Source organism: Lolium rigidum, chromosome 3 (assembly GCF_022539505.1).
Source record: "Lolium rigidum isolate FL_2022 chromosome 3, APGP_CSIRO_Lrig_0.1, whole genome shotgun sequence".
Classification (NCBI taxonomy): domain Eukaryota; kingdom Viridiplantae; phylum Streptophyta; class Magnoliopsida; order Poales; family Poaceae; genus Lolium; species Lolium rigidum.
The window spans coordinates 98,868,009-98,885,878 of NC_061510.1; the positions used below are offsets into that span (position 1 = coordinate 98,868,009).

General features: G+C 41.2%; 2 protein-coding genes across 2 annotated transcripts; both read right to left on the reverse strand.

The window, feature by feature from the left end:
- Positions 1 to 2,658: 2,658 nt before the first annotated feature.
- LOC124697821 (selenoprotein K homolog) lies at positions 2,659 to 5,447 on the reverse strand. The gene is made up of 5 exons (XM_047230358.1): positions 5,382 to 5,447; positions 5,241 to 5,297; positions 3,314 to 3,417; positions 3,047 to 3,209; positions 2,659 to 2,960 (listed from the first exon to the last, which is right to left on the reverse strand). Exons 2-5 carry the CDS (start codon positions 5,257 to 5,259, stop codon positions 2,926 to 2,928), a joined length of 321 nt encoding a protein of 106 aa, XP_047086314.1. The 5' UTR covers positions 5,260 to 5,297; positions 5,382 to 5,447; the 3' UTR covers positions 2,659 to 2,925.
- Positions 5,448 to 10,567: 5,120 nt separating this feature from the next.
- LOC124697822 lies at positions 10,568 to 14,159 on the reverse strand. Its single transcript, XM_047230359.1, has 5 exons — positions 13,936 to 14,159; positions 13,393 to 13,439; positions 12,444 to 12,644; positions 11,506 to 11,607; positions 10,568 to 11,008 (listed from the first exon to the last, which is right to left on the reverse strand). Exons 1-5 carry the CDS (start codon positions 14,144 to 14,146, stop codon positions 10,889 to 10,891), a joined length of 681 nt encoding a protein of 226 aa, XP_047086315.1. The 5' UTR covers positions 14,147 to 14,159; the 3' UTR covers positions 10,568 to 10,888.
- Between the last annotated feature and the right edge of the window lie 3,711 nt (positions 14,160 to 17,870).

Below are 17,870 nucleotides of genomic sequence, written 5' to 3' on the forward strand. Positions count from 1 at the left end.
CCCTCCCTTGGCCCCTCATTATATAGGTGGAACCCAAGTGTTGGTGTCCAAGTCTTCGAATAAGACCCGAAACCAAAACCTTCCATAGGAGGGGGCAAACCTAGCCCAACTAGGACTCCCACCCAAAGGTGGGATTCCCACCTCCCATGTGGGGGTGGCCGGCCCCCTATGGTGGAGTCCACTTGGGACTCCACCCCATCTAGGGCTGGCCGGCCATGGAGGTGGAGTCCCTTGTGGACTCCACCTTCCTTGGTGGTTTCTTCCGGACTTTTCTAGAACCTTCTAGAACCTTCCATAGAACCTTCCGCGACATTTTATTTCACATAAAATGACATCCTATATATGAATCTTATTCTCCGGACCATTCCGAACTCCTCGTGATGTCCGGGATCTCATCCGGGACTCCGAACAAATATTCGAACTCCATTCCATATTCAAGTTCTACCATTTCAACATCCAACTTTAAGTGTGTCACCCTACGGTTCGTGAACTATGCGGACATGGTTGAGTACTCACTCCGACCAATAACCAATAGCGGGATCCGGAGATCCATAATGGCTCCCACATATTCAACGATGACTTTAGTGATCGAATGAACCATTCACATACGATACCAATTCCCTTTGTCACGCGATATTTTACTTGTCCGAGGTTTGATCTTCGGTATCACTCTATACCTTGTTCAACCTCGTCTCCGACAAGTACTCTTTACTCGTACCGTGGTATGTGGTCTCTTATGAACTTATTCATATGCTTGCAAGACATTAGACGACATTCCACCGAGAGGGCCCGGAGTATATCTATCCGTCATCGGGATGGACAAATCCCACTTGTTGATCCATATGCCTCAACTCATACTTTCCGGATACTTAATCCCACCTTTATAGCCACCCATTTACGCAGAGTGGTGTTTGGTGTAATCAAAGTACCTTTCCGGTATAAGTGATTTATATGATCTCATGGTCATAAGGACTAGGTAACTATGTATCGAAAGCTTATAGCAAATAACTTAATGACGAGATCTTATGCTACGCTTAATTGGGTGTGTCCATTACATCATTCATATAATGATATAACCTTGTTATTAATAACATCCAATGTTCATGATTATGAAACTAATCATCCATTAATCAACAAGCTAGTTTAAGAGGCATACTAGGGACTTCTTGTTGTCTACATATCACACATGTACTAATGTTTCGGTTAATACAATTATAGCATGATATATAAACATTTATCATAAACATAAAGATATAAATAATAACCACTTTATTATTGCCTCTAGGGCATATCTCCTTCAGATCCGTCGTTATATAATATTGTCCAACGGAAGAATGAGTTGGTTTCTACGATATTGGCACACCCACCGCTGAATATTGGTTTTAGAAGAACTCTCAATGAGTATAAATACAATTTATGGTTACACTTATGCCAGCGGCTTATGTCTATTAACTTATCTTATGAACTCGACATTTTTGTTTGGAACCTAAATGAATCTGGTTTATTTTCTGTTAAATCCATGTACCTTGATCTTATGAATGGTCATACTAGATTTTTGCGGAAATATCTTTGGAAGATTAAGGTTCCTCTAAAAATTAAGATTTTTATGTGGTTTTTAAGTAATAGAGTGTTGCTTACTAAGGATAATTTGGCGAAGAGAAAATGGACAGGTTGTCAACAATGTTGTTTTTGCAACACTAATGAAACTGTTGACCATCTGTTTCTTCATTGTCCTTTTGCAAAAATTGTGTGGCACATGATATTTTTTACATATAATATTCCACCCCCTTTCAATGTAACTAATATATTTGGTAATTGGCTAAATGGAGTGAATAATAAAGATAAAGTGTATATTCAAATTGGTGTTTCGGCAATTTTGTTGGTCGATTTGGACTAGTCGGAATGATATTATCTTTAATAAACAAAAGGGAACAATTTTTTTGCAGGTTATTCTTCGTGCGGCGCATTGGTTACAACAATGGGCATACTTGCTCCCGACGGACCAGCGGGATACCATGGTTATTGGATGCAACCGGCTCCTGGAGGTCACTCAGGACTGCTATTTCCAGAGCTCTCTGGATGGCGACACATTAGCAGAATTCTAGATGGATAGTTCTTTGTCTACCATTCATCTATTTTTGTTCCGTTTCGATACTTTTTTAGATTGCTTGATCTGTGAGACTATCTTTATGTAATAAGTACTTGACATTGACGTTTTATTTAATAAATGAATGTGTGCATCGATTGATGCAGAGACCGGAGCTATACTCCCATATCTATAAAAAAAAAAAAAAAAAAAAAAAAAAAAGCTGCTTATAGCCATCTGATCTGTCGGAACTTGGGATGATGAGGGGTGGATATCAATACATGAAGGGAAATCAACGGTTAAAAGTGACTATGTGAGGCGGGAATCGAGAGTGGATTTGAAAATCAAATTTCAAAACTGATGCATTATCGTAGTAGAGAAATTGACCAGCATTCACAAAATAGAATTATCCGAAGTTATCCAGCAACGATAGTAAAGAACCGGACCATGGTATTCTCGAGGTACAATTTTTCACGCAAAATGGTAAAAAATTATCCAGCAACGATAGTACGTCCAGTCTCAAGTAAGAACAGTGAAGTAAAATCCAATCTCAACAAGGTTACAAAGCAGCAGAACAGCTTAATAAAATTCGCATTGCCCAACAGCCAAGCAGTGTAACTGTGTGAGTATAAGATTTAACTCCATTCAGTACTGTTCAGTACCGCAAGCCAAGGCAAGCGATGATGAATACAGAATGCAAATAACATCAGAAACAATCTACAGAATATATATACTGGACATACTAATACTCTTCACAACATCACGTTAATTTTGCTCTGCTGTTGAAATATGCAAGGAAAGATTTTCTGCCGTAAAATTTTGTCCTTGAGTTAAAATGGTCATCCACAGCAGGATCCACAAGCAGGGAGGGAACCTGAAATTAGTGAAGTTGGTTCAGAAATCTCAAATCCACCATGCTGAACTGGGTTAGACATTCTGGAAATTCAAGTTAGGACTTACTCTGATCGTTGGAGCGGAGGTCAGACAGTGTGCGAGGACCACGAGGGCCACCTCCACCGCCGCCGCCCCCATATGGACCGCCACCAGGACCTCCCCCACCAGGTCCACCATCCCACTTCTTACCACCACCATATCCTTTCTTGTAGCTGTCTGTCTTCTCGACCTAAAAGATAAGGTGTGAGAATTATACTGTGTTTTAACTGATGGAACAAAAGGAAAATGTGGCAATAACAAGATAATGTGAGCAGTTTAATTCTGGTTACTTACAGAGAACATAGTGAGAATGAACATTCTTATGAAGTTCACGACAGCCTTAAAGAAGTCAGGGATTATGCTTAGTCGCCATATTGTCCGCTTGTTTTTCACAACACCTGGAAGAAATAAATGAGATTGATGGTCAATCTACTTGGACGAAAGCCTACACACATAATATTCATAGAAAAAGACAAATGTCAGAAATGAAACCACGAAAGTTCAACAACCATGAAGTTCTTTCTACAAAAGGGTGAATGGTGTAACTTTATGCATGTCCATCATGCAAGTCAGGGTAAACTGTAAACCTTGAATTCTCTCAGGAGCATAGCATAGGATCTTGATCCAACTAAGAAAGGAAAACCTTAACCAATAACTTCATATATTTAGGCATTCATAAGAAGGTTAAACTATCAGAACCATTTGATGTTACAGCAGCCATAGGACTCATTTCTGACAACGAACTACACCACATTGATGCGCCAAACTACGGAAGAGACATGGGAAACAATCAGAAGGGATCAAGTGTCCTCAAAAAGTCACCTTCAGCTTTTCTGTAACAAGACATGTCTCCATGGACCAGCGAATTGACCTACCTCATAAATTTTGAGAAATTTTTCTATATACATGTAGCAATCTAAGGAATCAAGTATTTTGGGAAAATAAGAAATATGATTGAGAAATCTAGACGTGAGCTTGGGATCACCAATATGTGCTTAGATCTGAAGTTACACCAAATTAATAATCTTACCCTGGAGAAAAATGAAAAATAATCTCATTTCACTCTAAAATTTGCGCACTATGCAAATCTTGATGAAGTCATAGCATCACTAACATTAGGCCACTCTCAATGCATTGGCTCATAAAGCGCCATTCTAGGGGGTCTGTATCTAGTCAGATACAGACAGACTTTATAAGGTTCAATCAAAATGGGACACACAATCAGTACGAAGTCAGGATGTAGACACGCTAGACGTGTCGTAGATCATAGTTGTGGCCTTCGTGTCGTTGCCGTGTCGCCAGATTTTGCCAACCCCAGCGACTCAATCAAGCCAAACGTGTCCATGTCCTAAAAGTTTTCTCCCTAGGCGACCATCATAAACAGGATTTGGATTTGCAGTCGCATGAGCTAATTGGCGATGATTTGGATGTGCAGGTGCATGAGCTAATTGGCAAATGCCTCACCCCCGGTGATACGACCCTCGTGAGAAAATCCTAGGACAGGTTTTGGACGGAGTGACATTGAACATAGGAAGGCTAATAGTGGTGCTGCCTCAAGATCCCAATGGAGACTGACGACCAACGGATGTAAGACTTGATGTCCATTGTCCCTTGCCTCTTCTTTACAGGTATGCCTGCTTTAGGGGAGCTTATAGTATAGTATAAGCTACTAATTAGAACAGGAGAGGAACCCTTCATGAATCGCCTTAACTTGCTTAAAAAACATCCATAGAACAACATTTGCAGTGGGACTGTTCATTTGGTAAGAGCCCTTAAAACCTTGGGCAATCTTTCAATTTGACAGCTAGGTTTTTCCTTGTGCAAGTCTCAAAACAGACACAGCATGTGAGAAGGAATCTACAAGATGATAGCTCGCTCATTCAGAACGTTGCAGCAGGCAAGAAAATACATACTGGCCAAAGATAATATGTAACAAAGCCTGCTGAGGTCTCCACTATAGGTGCTGACGCTTGTCTAGAACACTGCAAACCTATACCAGACTGATCTACTCGTCGCTCCAGCGCCCGAAGAAAATCAACGCGACTACATTCCAAAACTATTACTGAAATTTATCCGTGGGAATTATCTAGATTAAACTATTCGACGAATCGTGCAGGCGAGCGGACTAACGAGCACGAAGTCACAGATCAAAATTCCAACGGCTGATAGAGAACATTAACAGATCTTGCAAGAAATCTAGAGAATCGGAAGAGGGGATTACCTCTCTCGACGTAAGCCATGGTCGCGCTCGCGCCAGCCGGATCACCCTTGCCGCCCTCTGCGATTCAATCAAGGATCGGATTATGGCTCGGGGGAGAAGCAATAAGAAGAGGAAGCCGAAGAGAGAAGGGGATTCGCGAACCTTCCTCTTCTTTCCGGGAGGGGAGACCGACGAACAATGGTCTCGAGGGTTGCGGGGCTTGCGACGTTTATTGCGTGGACCCGGAGAATACGGTGGGCTGTGGGGCCACATGTCTGTGTGTGCTAGTAGATACCGTGTCGGATAGGGGAGAACCACGTCACTTTGCGCTTTCTGAGCCGTTCGATTGATGATACGAGGTTGAAGATGGGCACCTGGCCACACAGTATTCCCACCTTTCCTTTCACTAGAAATCTCCCTATTGAGATAGTATTTGTTAGGAGACATATCCAATAGATATACCTAAAAAACTATTAAATATATTTAAACATTAATGTAGATGGGAAAAAAAGTAAGGTCCATACAATTTTGTCAATGTAGAGTAGAAATAACATGGTTTTGTAAAATACATTTGTTTAGCACAAGTATATGTAATAATTTTAAAAATGATAAATTAATATTTGTAATATTTCATATTTGGTTAACTATGTTAACCGTGTAATGAGGAAACTATTAACACTGTAGTATAATAAAATAAGTTATGCATTGGTATAAAAGTTTAGAATAAATTATTTTATTATTGTCTCGGGTCCAAAATTTATTTGTACCAGCCCTGCACTGATCGAATCCAAGCTATGACGACACCTCCAGCATTAGCGCGGGCAACACCAACCCATGTCCACGTCACCCATCCTTGCCTCCGCGACCGTATGGGGCGACAACTCTCCACCGCCGGAGACCCCGCCTTGTGGCTGTATGGCCCGGTCGCTCTTCATAGAGGGAGACCCGGCACACGGTATGGCATGCCCGCTCTTCGGCTCTCTCTCATTTCCTCGGCCTCCCCGTGCACCTCCAGGCGTGTCTTCGACTAGTCGGCCACGCTCTCTGACTCCGGCCACCTCAAGGATCCGGATTACCCGATGTTCTTTGACTCGCCGCACTTCGTCTACTGCCCCCGTATGATCTTCGAGTTTTTGATCTCGCTGCCCGATGGTACGGCCAGGGTACCAACCCGTGGAACCAGCTGTGGCACCATCAGGTCCTAGTCACTACAAGCACTGACTGCCCAGCAGAAGCAACTCGAGGTGTGCTCTTCGCGAGGGAGAGGAAGGCATCCACGTTGTGGCGGCTCTTGGAGGTGACAACCCCGACGCGACATTCGTCCTCCGTACCAGCTCGGGACCTGCTCCTGGACATGTAATTTTTTGTTCCTGCTCGTGGATAGGTTTGTTTGATGTTCGGTGGACTGTGTAGTTCAGTAACCAAATCAGTACCTTGGATTGCTTTACTTGTATTTCACTGTCAATTTAGATTTCTTGGATATCTTGGATTATATTTGGGCTGCTAGGATAGCACAGTGGCACATCAATGAGCAATGTTTAAATTGTTGTTATGCGCAATGGAAGGATTGTTTTTCTTGTTGCAACCTATATATTTATTGTGTATAAAGTTGCGCAACTTGAGTAATACTTGGGCACTTACACTTGAAGTTCTAATGCATTTTGATCTTTCTCTGTGGCGGAGTAACGAGGATTTCTTGCTGTTTCGCGTCTTTGACCTCTACTAGTAATCATGTGCGTGCAATGCACGTGTTGGCCAATGCACAAATAGATTGCACACATTTAACATCAATATTTACCAAATGAAAATATCTTTATATGGATTTTTCGTTTCACACTGGTAATTGGGCAAAGAAACATGGATATAATCCTAGTCAATTTATTTGGGTCTGCAAGTTCAATTCCATTTTTGAAGGGGATTGTTTACATTTTATTATAAACTATTATGCTACCTGAATATTAAAGTAACAACAACCAACTAATATTTAGCCTACAAATGAAGAAGCACTCAGAAAAATTGCAAGCAACATCCGGATCATCGTCAAGTTTAGAGTTATCTCCTATATTCTCGAATTTGGCACACTGCAGCTAAAGTTGTCTCACCTTCCCACTAGCGAGAACGATGCCACTATCCATAGTGGGAGCAATCACAGAACATAACCACATGACTAATAGCTACATGCATGACGCTGGGATGTTCAAAGCAAAACAAGGCAATCCTATCCGGCAACTTCAGAGTCTTCAATTCTTGGCCAGTCATATTATCACTGCCGTTGACGGCTTTGACATCTGGCAACGCCACCTTGTCAACCGTGCTTGATTCTGGGGCAATCTGTACTCATCTGCAGCCATAAAGGCAACGTCGCTCATGACGTTGCCACAAACCCCATATGTTGCCATCATGAGGAATATACTGAAGAATGGGACCCTCAAACAGAATAAAAAATTAAAGTATTTATAATTTTCATTTTCGTGTATATATGAGCAATTGACCGAGCGCTAAACTACACAAAAATAATATGTGTCAGCCGCTGTATAAATAAAATGAAAGATCAATTTTGTAGATGACTTGGTGGATAAAATAAAGCTCACATGATCCTAAGGGATGCAAGGAAATAAAAGAACAAAAAAAATTGATGGAAGGCTACATTAACTTCAGACTACATTGTTGTATCATCACCCACCTCAGAGTCCATGCTTGAAAAAAAAAACGTGTATATATGGAGAAGGCACAAACAAGTTTTGTGTGCATGTGTAGATTAGTGGTAAAGTAAGACAGGCAAATACTCGTGAAATTAATGAACTACATAAATAATTGATTTGCACTTGGCTACATGATGAAACATATTACCAGATGCTAATCTTTGTTAAAAACATGTCAAATGATAAATTACATCCTCAGATGTTTAACATAAAAAATAATAACCTGCATGAAGACAGCGTTCCATTGTTAATTCTAACCAGTAGAGTTAAGGTGAAAGACCATTTACTCTGTTCACACCTTTTTTTTCTTGATTTTCATGGTCATCCTCTTCTGGAGCGGTCAAGGAGGAATCGCTGCCTAAAAAAATTAGCATCCGCACTACAAGGTATTTGCTAAGCCCCTTTTGTATGTTTGATACAGAAGGCTACGATCCAGAGTTTGTCTCCGGATATTTATGAATATCAAAGTGTTGTTTAGAATAATTAGAAAAGAAGTATTCCTTCAGTTGTATCTGTGTTTGAAGCATGCATGTTTTATGAGACAATAATGCATCCAAAAGGAGAGGTTGTTGAGTCGACAGTTATGACGGCCTAGAACACAAATGTGGAACTTACTGTGGAAGAGTAACAAGAAGACCTAAAATTTGAAACCACGCAGATGCACAACAATGTTGTCTTGTTATCGCATTTGGTATTATCATGATGTAGTACATTATGATATCCTTGATTTGTTTTGAATTTTCATAGTGAGTTCTGAATTATATATGTGCATTGAGAAATAAAATTTGAGACTCGTGGCAACGCCCGAGCATTTGTACTAGTAGTATAGATGTATAAATCTCACATAAAACAATGCTCGGTGCACTTTGGCGAACCTTTGGAGTCCATTTGGTGGGGTTTTTTATAACAAAAACGTTATACTCATATAAGAATTTCAAATGAATTAATGTTTAACATATATTGATTGCACCGTAGAAAAACGAGATGCATTTTTCTAGGAGTTTGGTGTATGTTAACTAAGGAGAAAATATCTTATGCATGGCGGTAGTTTCACTTGATCAGTTCGCTCCTGACCTTCTAATCTACTAGCTAAATATACGTGCCTTCCTACGAGTAGACCAAATATTCGCTATATATTTTTAGCTAATTGATGGATCAGGCAAACATGTTCCTCCTCTTCAAACTAATGAAACCTACTATGCAGTGGGTTTTTTCAGGTAGAGTATAAAATCATGACCCTCTCTTATATGTATGTACATATTGTTTGATGCATGATCCTATGCAAACATATAAGGAAATCAGCACAACCTATCACACATTCTTAGATCTCCGATTGCGACAACCAATTACCATTTGCAAAAAAAAAAGTTGCATCATGGTTGCCACATTATTTTCATGATCTTGTCAAAAATCCTTCGTGCAGTTTCACATTCAAAAGCACATCACAACACATGCAACGTGAAAATCAAAATGCATGACATACAAAAACATGCCGATAACAATGTGAAAACATATTGCCAATATAAAACTCAACCTTTCTCATCAGATGCCACGGTTGCTACATATGTCACTCATGTGCATACAATAAAAACCATACACACTCGCAACATGTCTAAACTTCCTTAACAAATTAAAAAAAAAATCTCAGTTCTCTAGCCTCTTACCCCAACAGTGGACACACCAGCCTTCGCCAATTCAGGCTCGCGGACCACAAGTCTAGCTCGCGGGAGTATTACCAAAGCCGAATCGAGCGACCTGGACCTATTCTCCACAATGTTGCGTCTAACTTGGGCTCGATGCCCACCGAGCAAGCTCAATGGAGGAGGGCCTTCTTGTTGGCAATATTGTGATCCCATTCAGCAATATTGTGAACTGTTTCAGCTATAGTTGTTCCCCTACAACATTTTGGTATACATCACACTCTCACTATTTATGAATAACATGAAATTTCAGAATTTATTTATGTTCATAATTGCACGTCACATTTTACCTTACAACAAACATATAAACAATACTCAACACCTTCGTCGAGGAAAAATATGGAAGGTAAGAAGACCGGCGTGATTTGTGATGCCCATCTTCAGCCTCGTATCATCAATCGAACGCCTCGGAAAGCATTTCAAAATAGAACTTTCTTATTTCCTTTCCAGCTAGAAGAAATATGCATATGTCCCATCTTGTGATGATTTTTTTTAGATGCATCTTGTGATGAATTAGTATTACTTAAAAAGGAGAAATAGTAGAGAATCGGGTTATGATATTCTCAGTGTGAAATTTGCAAGTTCATCTTTCGCATCACATGAAAAAAAACTAATGGTGATTGTTTTTTTCTCAACAATATGAGTAACAGAGTAAAAACAATGAATTGGTATGTCTACGGCTGCACTTATCGAACTCATATGTCGTTTTTGGTAGCTCCTAAGACACCTTCGTCTTTATCTCTAAGTCCCGTTTTTGTATGATGTTTCTTTGTATTTTGGTGTTCCGGCACACACAGCTCTTTTATCTTTTGATGATGAACCCGACTCCATTTTGGAGGTGTCTTGAAATTTTTTAAAAGAATATGAAGCAGACAGAAAAGCGCATTAGGCCATGTACAACGGGGAGTGCTTAGAGAGGTGCTTATAAAAATAAACCACTTTTTCTTAAACATTTTCTACATATATAAGAGGTGCCAAGTTAAGCATCTTTCTATTGCTTGGAAAAAAACCAATTTGATTTTCTAAGCATATCTCTAAGCACCTCTAAGCACCTTGCATGAGTACATGCCTTCAGAGTTCACATTGCACAACAGGTAGCCAGTGTAATCGCGCAAGTATACGATTTAACTCCATTCAGGACTGTTCAGTACCTCAAGCGAAGGCAAGCGATGACAAATATTGCATCTATGCGGTACGGTGATGGCTGAGCAGCATAGGATGAGAATGGGACAAAAGGTGTCCACTCGTGGTGGACTATGATGTGCTTTTACAATTGCTGGATAACTTTGTAGAGGTCGTTGTCGTGGATCGCCAGCAACTCAGGGACTTTCGGGGAGGTGAAGCCCATCTCGTGGAGTGCGTTGTAGGATTTCACAAACTCCTTCACCTGAACAGGACACAAGGTACCAGGTTTATACTACTTGCAAGTTCTGCTGAAAATTGAAAGGCATGAGAAAAAGTCCAACTACTGAATTAATCGGCATAACACAAAGTCTCCTGAGGGATTCGACTACTGTAGAACTATTTACATGTTAAACTTTGTGGTTTACAGCTTTACCCAGAATGGACAACAATTTACTCTAAAAAAATGGCCGACTACAATCAATATTTTCTAAATAGACAAGGAGTTTCTTTCCCACAGAGACAACTATTTCAACAAGTTAGGCCAACAGACAGCAAGTGCATAGCTTTACCATTGAATAGTACATGGTACGGAGAAGTGCATCAAATTGACTACAAATCATAAGAGCAGTCAGCTGTATGTACCTATTCAATTGATCTTGGACAAACATTTTAAGCTAGCAGAGCATTGGTTTTAGTAACTACTGATGATGAGAGATAGTTTTGCTAAAGCACAAGATGAACAAGGGGAAAGGAGCATGCCTTCGTTGGATTATCTCCATAATTTAACACGGCAAATGACACAGCTTGACGTCCAAGCCCCATGGAGATATACTTCTCCACAACTGGATCTACTGATGCAGCCTGCATAAGGGCAAAACAGAAGGAAAATAAGCATTCAGAGATATTCTATTGTTCATAGGTACGCATCTGCTATAAACATCTGGCAAGTATTTATCATGTGGAAGGACGCAAAGGAGGCAAGGATCCTATAACGGAATCATAAAATGCCTGCATCTGCAGGATTGTACTGAAGATACAAATGGGTAAAACCATAAAATACGAGAGGAAAGACAGATGAAAGAGAACTTGTAACAATAAACACAAGTGATGGCTGCTCTGTCTCTCCCCTGGGTTTTGAACATCTAAAAGACCCAAACATACTATCCAAATTCATCAGAGGTAACTGCACATGAAAGGCTTTCACTTGAACTGAACTATAACAAGTAGATAAACCAATCTTTCAAAACAAAAATGGCTGTAGAACCATGGTACCAATTGTCACTGCAACAGTCAAATTTAACTGGCAATGGATGGCCTGCACTTGACTACATAACTTAAGGTTTTGGGCTTAATAATAGCATGCCTCACAGAAAATTTATAGATGAGACTGGTTTGGAGTCTGAGCTAATAGAAACTTCAAGCAAAATGTATTTTAGATGCACAGGACGAATGGGCTTCAAGTCTGATCTGATGGAAACTCCGAGCACAACACAACTTGTAAGTAAATTTGCATGACTAATACAGACTGTTAGACAGGAAAAGGCGTTAAAAGAACCAATGGAAGGTGCTGCTAGCTTTGAACAAACTGCAAAGATCATTTTAGTTACAATACATGATTCATCATATTAATGTACGGCTCCTTAGGCAGAAAGGAGGAGGGAGGGTGAGGGGGAGAAGAAGTGGGAAATATTGTTTACCATAGAAGTAGTGGTAGTTGTGTGTCTTGGCCCTCCTGGTGGCTGTGGTTGTTGTTGTGTTGGTGGTGTCTGCCTTTCAGCCACAAACTTGCCCCAGTTGGGGTTCTCCTTCTCTGCCTCGGCAAGAATCATTCTTTCGTACTCAAAATCGAAATTAAAGGTGCTGCGGGGAACTTCTACCATCTGTGGTGCCAACCGAGGCTGAAAAAATAGCACTGGTTTAAGGATGGAAAGTTCTCCAAACATTAAGTGGGAAGCGTAACTAACAGAACAGTGCATGCCTTTTAGGTAAAGAATGGATCCATTGCATAAACCATAAAAATTTACAGGATGGCTAGATGTATCTAAGCAATGGTACGTCAGGAAAACCTGACCTGAGATGCCCCCAAAAGTTAACAAAACTTGGCCTCTGCCTACGACATGTCGGTCGGATCAAAGGGATAAATCGTTAATATTTATTATTCATGCTTAAGAAGATCATGAATGGTGCAAATTGGACAGCTAACTGTGACTCCTGGAATGATGCAAACAGTATTATTTCTAAAATTTATTGTCATGCTCTCATTGAGCACACAAAGACATGAAGATTGATCAACCAACATATCTTGCTGAGATGCAACATACTTTCTTCGTTCCTTCTTCACAGTCCCAAGGAGAATGACAGGCAATAGAAAACTAGTCACTCATTATGTTATGGTTATGTCCAGCCAATGCACAGAAGTTAAAGCCTTCAAGGCAACCACTTACATATAATACAATAGTTTTTTACTAAAACCTACAGTAGTATTCACTATGTTGGTGTAACACTATTACCAATCCAGAAAGAAAATGGAACTCAATGGAGCTGCAGTCAATATATGATTTTTTGGGCACCAAAGGAGATGAACACCTCTTGCATAAGAGAACAAGAGAGTAGTGATTGAGTAATACTGTAGAACATATAACTTACAGGAGGGGTTATCCGATATTCTGGCTTTATAACAGCTTTTATGCCCACTGCAGCAAAACAATGAATAATGTTAGTAAATCATGACCTGTTCGTGACAACAGGTATGAAAGGGCGCAAGTACAGTTTGTTAGTCTTGCATAGTGGCAACAGGGAAATAAATATAAACGGGCATTCGCTTCTTGTGTGTAAATTCAAAGTCCAACCGATTTCGCCCAATTATTTTCAGCTTTCGGCAGGACCTTATTTGTGTGGAAGTTAACATGTCAATGATTAAATCACAGAGAGAGGGCTATTAGAGCAATGATAGGGTTAAAGTCCAATGAAAAAGTCAGGTGTAACCACCTCAGTTTTAGGTCTATATTGCCCAGTTCCCACTCTCAAACACAACCTCGTTACTCCTTAATAGCTGACTCAAACAACAGATCTGCCGACCTAACACGCATGAAACCACTCTGAATTGATGGAATAAACGATATAGTGTGGCCTACTCGATCTAAAACGAAGACCAAGCAACCAGTACCGAGTGAGGGAAGAGGGGATTACACGGTGCGGAGGACGAGGAGGAGGAGGGAGCGGGGGCCGGGGAGGCGGGTGATGAGGGAGATGCTGTGACGTGCTGGTAGGGCGCGGCCCGCTGCGGTGCGGCAACGGCACCGTGGGAGAGCTGGTTGACGCGCGGGTAGAGGGACGAGCCACTGCCGCCGCCGGAGACGAAGGATCCGGACCCCGAACGACTGCTGAATTCGTACTCCATCGACGCCGGCAAGGGTGGGAGTGGGGTATCAGTGTATCACAATTCACACACAACTTTTTTTTTCTTTTTGAGATGTGGATCACGCAATTTGGTTGGGATTTGGGAATAACAGAGGAGCGAAGGAGTCCTCTGTTTGTCGGTAAACAAAGGTTAAGCCGAAACCGGGAATTAACCGTCGCTCCACGGTATCGTGTTGAAAAAGAGTTCCGCACAGGCAAAGCAAAAAAAAAAAGTTAACCTCAAATTATTTTTTGCAGTAAATCTTTATCGCGCCTCGATATGCTGGCGGATCCATAAAATATGGTGTTTTCTCCGTCACGCCGAAACTCAATGGCCTGTTGATCATTCAGCTCGAAACCCTCGCACCGTCACAGACGCTTCCTGACTCTAGCCCTAGATCTCGCATGCTCCAACCTCGCCCCCCCCCCGGAGAAGTGTACCCACTGCTAGTTTCCTCGTTCCTCGCCTTTAAAGCCGAGGCGTGACCCAGAGCTTAATAGAATTGTTAGAATACTCATAACAATAAGTTGCACTTTTTTTTAATGGAAGTTTATCCATAAAGAACTTCAAGGTTGGGGTGTTACAGCATGCTTGCTAGTTCAGCCGCTAGCGCCACCGGTCACCGCCGCCATGGATTTTGGTGGAAGCGGCAAGTGGTGGTTTCGCGCTCCCGTCGTCGATGTCCCTAGCCTGCGATGTTCCCTCTACTTGCCTAGTCGTTGCTCGAAGGTACGATCGTACGATTCCGACTGGCGTTCGATTTTACTTACATTCTAGCAACGATTTGTTAAAGTACGGGACCGATTCGTGGAAATATAGTTCGTGGAGCGAATTGTGGAGTTCGGCACGAAGCTTCCGTGGATGTGTATTTCGATTCCTCTTTGTCAGATGATTTTGATTGGGAACTCAATGACGATGATCGAAAACATGCTACTCATGGCGGTGCAGAGCCTCCACGACGAAAAGAACCAGAAGAGGAAGAGGCAAGGATCAACCGTCGATTGCCACTGCATCCCGCGCAACCGAAAGATGGGTCGGAGATGTTGATGCGGGACTACTTCACCGAGGTACTATCTGGAACATCTCTTATGTGATTTGAATGTTGTTGTATTGTGTGATGTTAGAACAACAACAACAAAAATTGATTTGTATTGTTGTGTACTGACATTTTATTTAATGTAGGTCCGAGATATACATAAAATAGCAAAACCTTGTTTTGCAGTACCAGGCCTATTCGACAGAACAGATACGACATACGGAAAAACGTAAAAAGAACATTCGAACTTATGGTACTGATATTCGGGATCTATTATGCGGCGTCGCTTTTCGCAAGGAAAAACCCGATGCAGTTAAGTGCATCCGCCGTTGTGCGGTTCGGCCGGATGGGGCATCTGCTAAGATGCTCTTAAAAAAGGTTTCATGTATTTCATCACATGTCTAAAGTTTTAAAAACAAATTAGAGATATGCACGTCGGAAATTCAATTCGGCTCCCAGGTGCGTATGCTCCCTCTACCAAAAAATCATATTTCAAAATGTCGAAAAATTTGAACAAAAAATTATACATATACATCTCCATAATATACGTGCGTTCGTTAAGTTTCACGAAAAACCAATATTTCGTGTGGTCTATATAAAAAAGAGAAAGTTTATCTTGTGAAAAGCATTATTTTTAGCACTGAAATTTGTCTTTTTTACACACGTCACATGATAAGTCATTTTTTTATGAAACGACTTTGTGAGCACGTAGCACCGTAAGATGTACGTGCAAACTTTTAGTTTCAATTTTTTAAAAATTTAAAAATTATGTAAGATGCATTTCGAAATATAGGGAGCATATACACCCATGTTCCAAAACACCGCTCCCTATGCACGTTGCATATTCGGCATGGAAAATTGATGTTTATGTGATGCATAAAAATATAAATTTTGCTGTTCTAAAATTTCACGAGATTTTTTTGTCTTTTGTATAGCTAGGATCTTTTTACGTTTTTCAATATTTTGAAATGCATTTCTTTTATAATAAGTTCATCTAGGTCTATGAGCTAAAACATTATATTCGCAAACACTGTACGGCGGAAAGTTGTTAACGTGAAGTAAGAAGAAATAAGAAAAGTGAGATGAAAATATATGGAAAGGTGGAGGACTCAAACTTTTTTTGGCTTACTTTTAGAGAAATTAAATTTCAAGTGGATATATCTTTGCGAGAGCTCTGCCCAAATCAAAAGAATACTGGGGCTCTTTTGTAACGATACTTCTCCGAGGGCAACGCACCACAAGGATCTAGGTTCAATTTCACTGGAAAGGATACATCAGAGAGGAAGGTTCAGGAGAAAGAGAGAGAGCAGGTAGGGGATTAATTCAGTTCATCATCCATGACGTCTCCTCGGCACACATGGCATATATCTACTTTCCTCTCCCGTAGCCCTCTATCCACACCACACGCTTACAAGGCCGAAAGGCTCAGGCCCAGGCCCGTGACAGTCCCTTGCCCTTAAGAGGCAGCTTGACCCCAAGCTGTTGATGAAGGAAACCTTGCCTGAAGTAGCGCTTGATGCTCCCAGGTGCACCAGGTTGCTGGGACTGAAGACCACTGCACTAGCACATGGGCGACTGCAGCATGGCCGACCTGTACCAGCTTCGTGTCCAGAATTTGACGAGGCACACATTCAACCGTTGCTTGAAGACAGGTGAGGGCCGTATCCTCCTGCACAGGTACAGAAGAAGAGATTTGTTTCTTTAGGAGTGAGACATGTACCACAGGATGTATTTTACTTGACTCGGGCAAGTCCAGTTTGTAGGCACGTTCTCCCACACGCTGCAGAATCTGATATGGTCCGAAGTACTTGTATGACAGTTTCTGACAAGATCGGCGAGCCAACGTTGTCTGCACATATGGTTGTAGCTTCAAGTAAACCCAGTCACCAACAATGAATGTTCTTTCCTGGCGATGTTTGTCAGCTTGTTGTTTCATTCGGTTCTGAGCACGAGAAAGCTGTTGCTGAATAAGTTGAGTCGCTTCGAAACGATCTTGTAACCAAGTGTCTAGCTCAGGCACTGTAGTATCTGGAGAGATTCCAAAGTGACGCGGCTTATGGCCGTAGAGGACCTCAAAAGGTGTTTTTCCATGCGCTGAATGTAGAGTAGTGTTGTACCAATACTCTGCTAAAGGGAGCCACTTAGACCATTTGGATGGACAAGATTGAGCCATGCACCGCAGATACGTTTCAAGACACTGGTTCAGTCTTTCTGTCTGACCATCTGTTTGTGGATGGTATGAGGAGCTCATATTGAGGATAGTATCTGATAATCGAAACAATTCTTGCCATAGAGCACTAGTGAACACTTTATCTCTATCTGAAATTATGACTTCTGGAAGACCATGTAATCGATAGATATTGTTGATGAAGAGCTGTGCAATGGACAAGGCAGTATATGGATGCTTTAATGGAATAAAGTGCCCATACTTTGTAAATTTATCCACAATTACTAAAATTGAATCATACTGATTGGATTTTGGCAATCCTTCAATGAAATCCAAACTAATAGTATGCCAAGCTTGAGGTGGAATTTTGTGGGAATGTAACAGACCTGGGAGCTTAGTGTGTTCAGGTCTGGCCTGTTGGCATATCTGGCATTGGGTAACAAATGAGTGCACACTTTGCTTGAGGCCATGCCAGGTGAACAGGGACCTTACCTTGTGGTACGTTGCAGTAATACCACTAT

Excerpts from the sequence above, each read along its gene's own strand:
- LOC124697821 (XM_047230358.1), bottom strand. Across the intron at positions 3,210-3,313 it reads TCATTCTCACTATGTTCTCT|GTCGAGAAGACAGACAGCTA; the intron begins GTAAGTAACCAG and ends CTTATCTTTTAG. Across the intron at positions 2,961-3,046 it reads CCTCCGCTCCAACGATCAGA|GTTCCCTCCCTGCTTGTGGA; the intron begins GTAAGTCCTAAC and ends CACTAATTTCAG.
- LOC124697822 (XM_047230359.1), bottom strand. The coding sequence starts at position 14,146 with ATGGAGTACGAATTCAGCAGTCGTTCGGGGTCCGGATCCTTCGTCTCC. Across the intron at positions 13,440-13,935 it reads CTCCTCGTCCTCCGCACCGT|TGGGCATAAAAGCTGTTATA; the intron begins GTAATCCCCTCT and ends GTTTTGCTGCAG. Across the intron at positions 11,009-11,505 it reads ATGGAGATAATCCAACGAAG|GTGAAGGAGTTTGTGAAATC; the intron begins GCATGCTCCTTT and ends TGTCCTGTTCAG.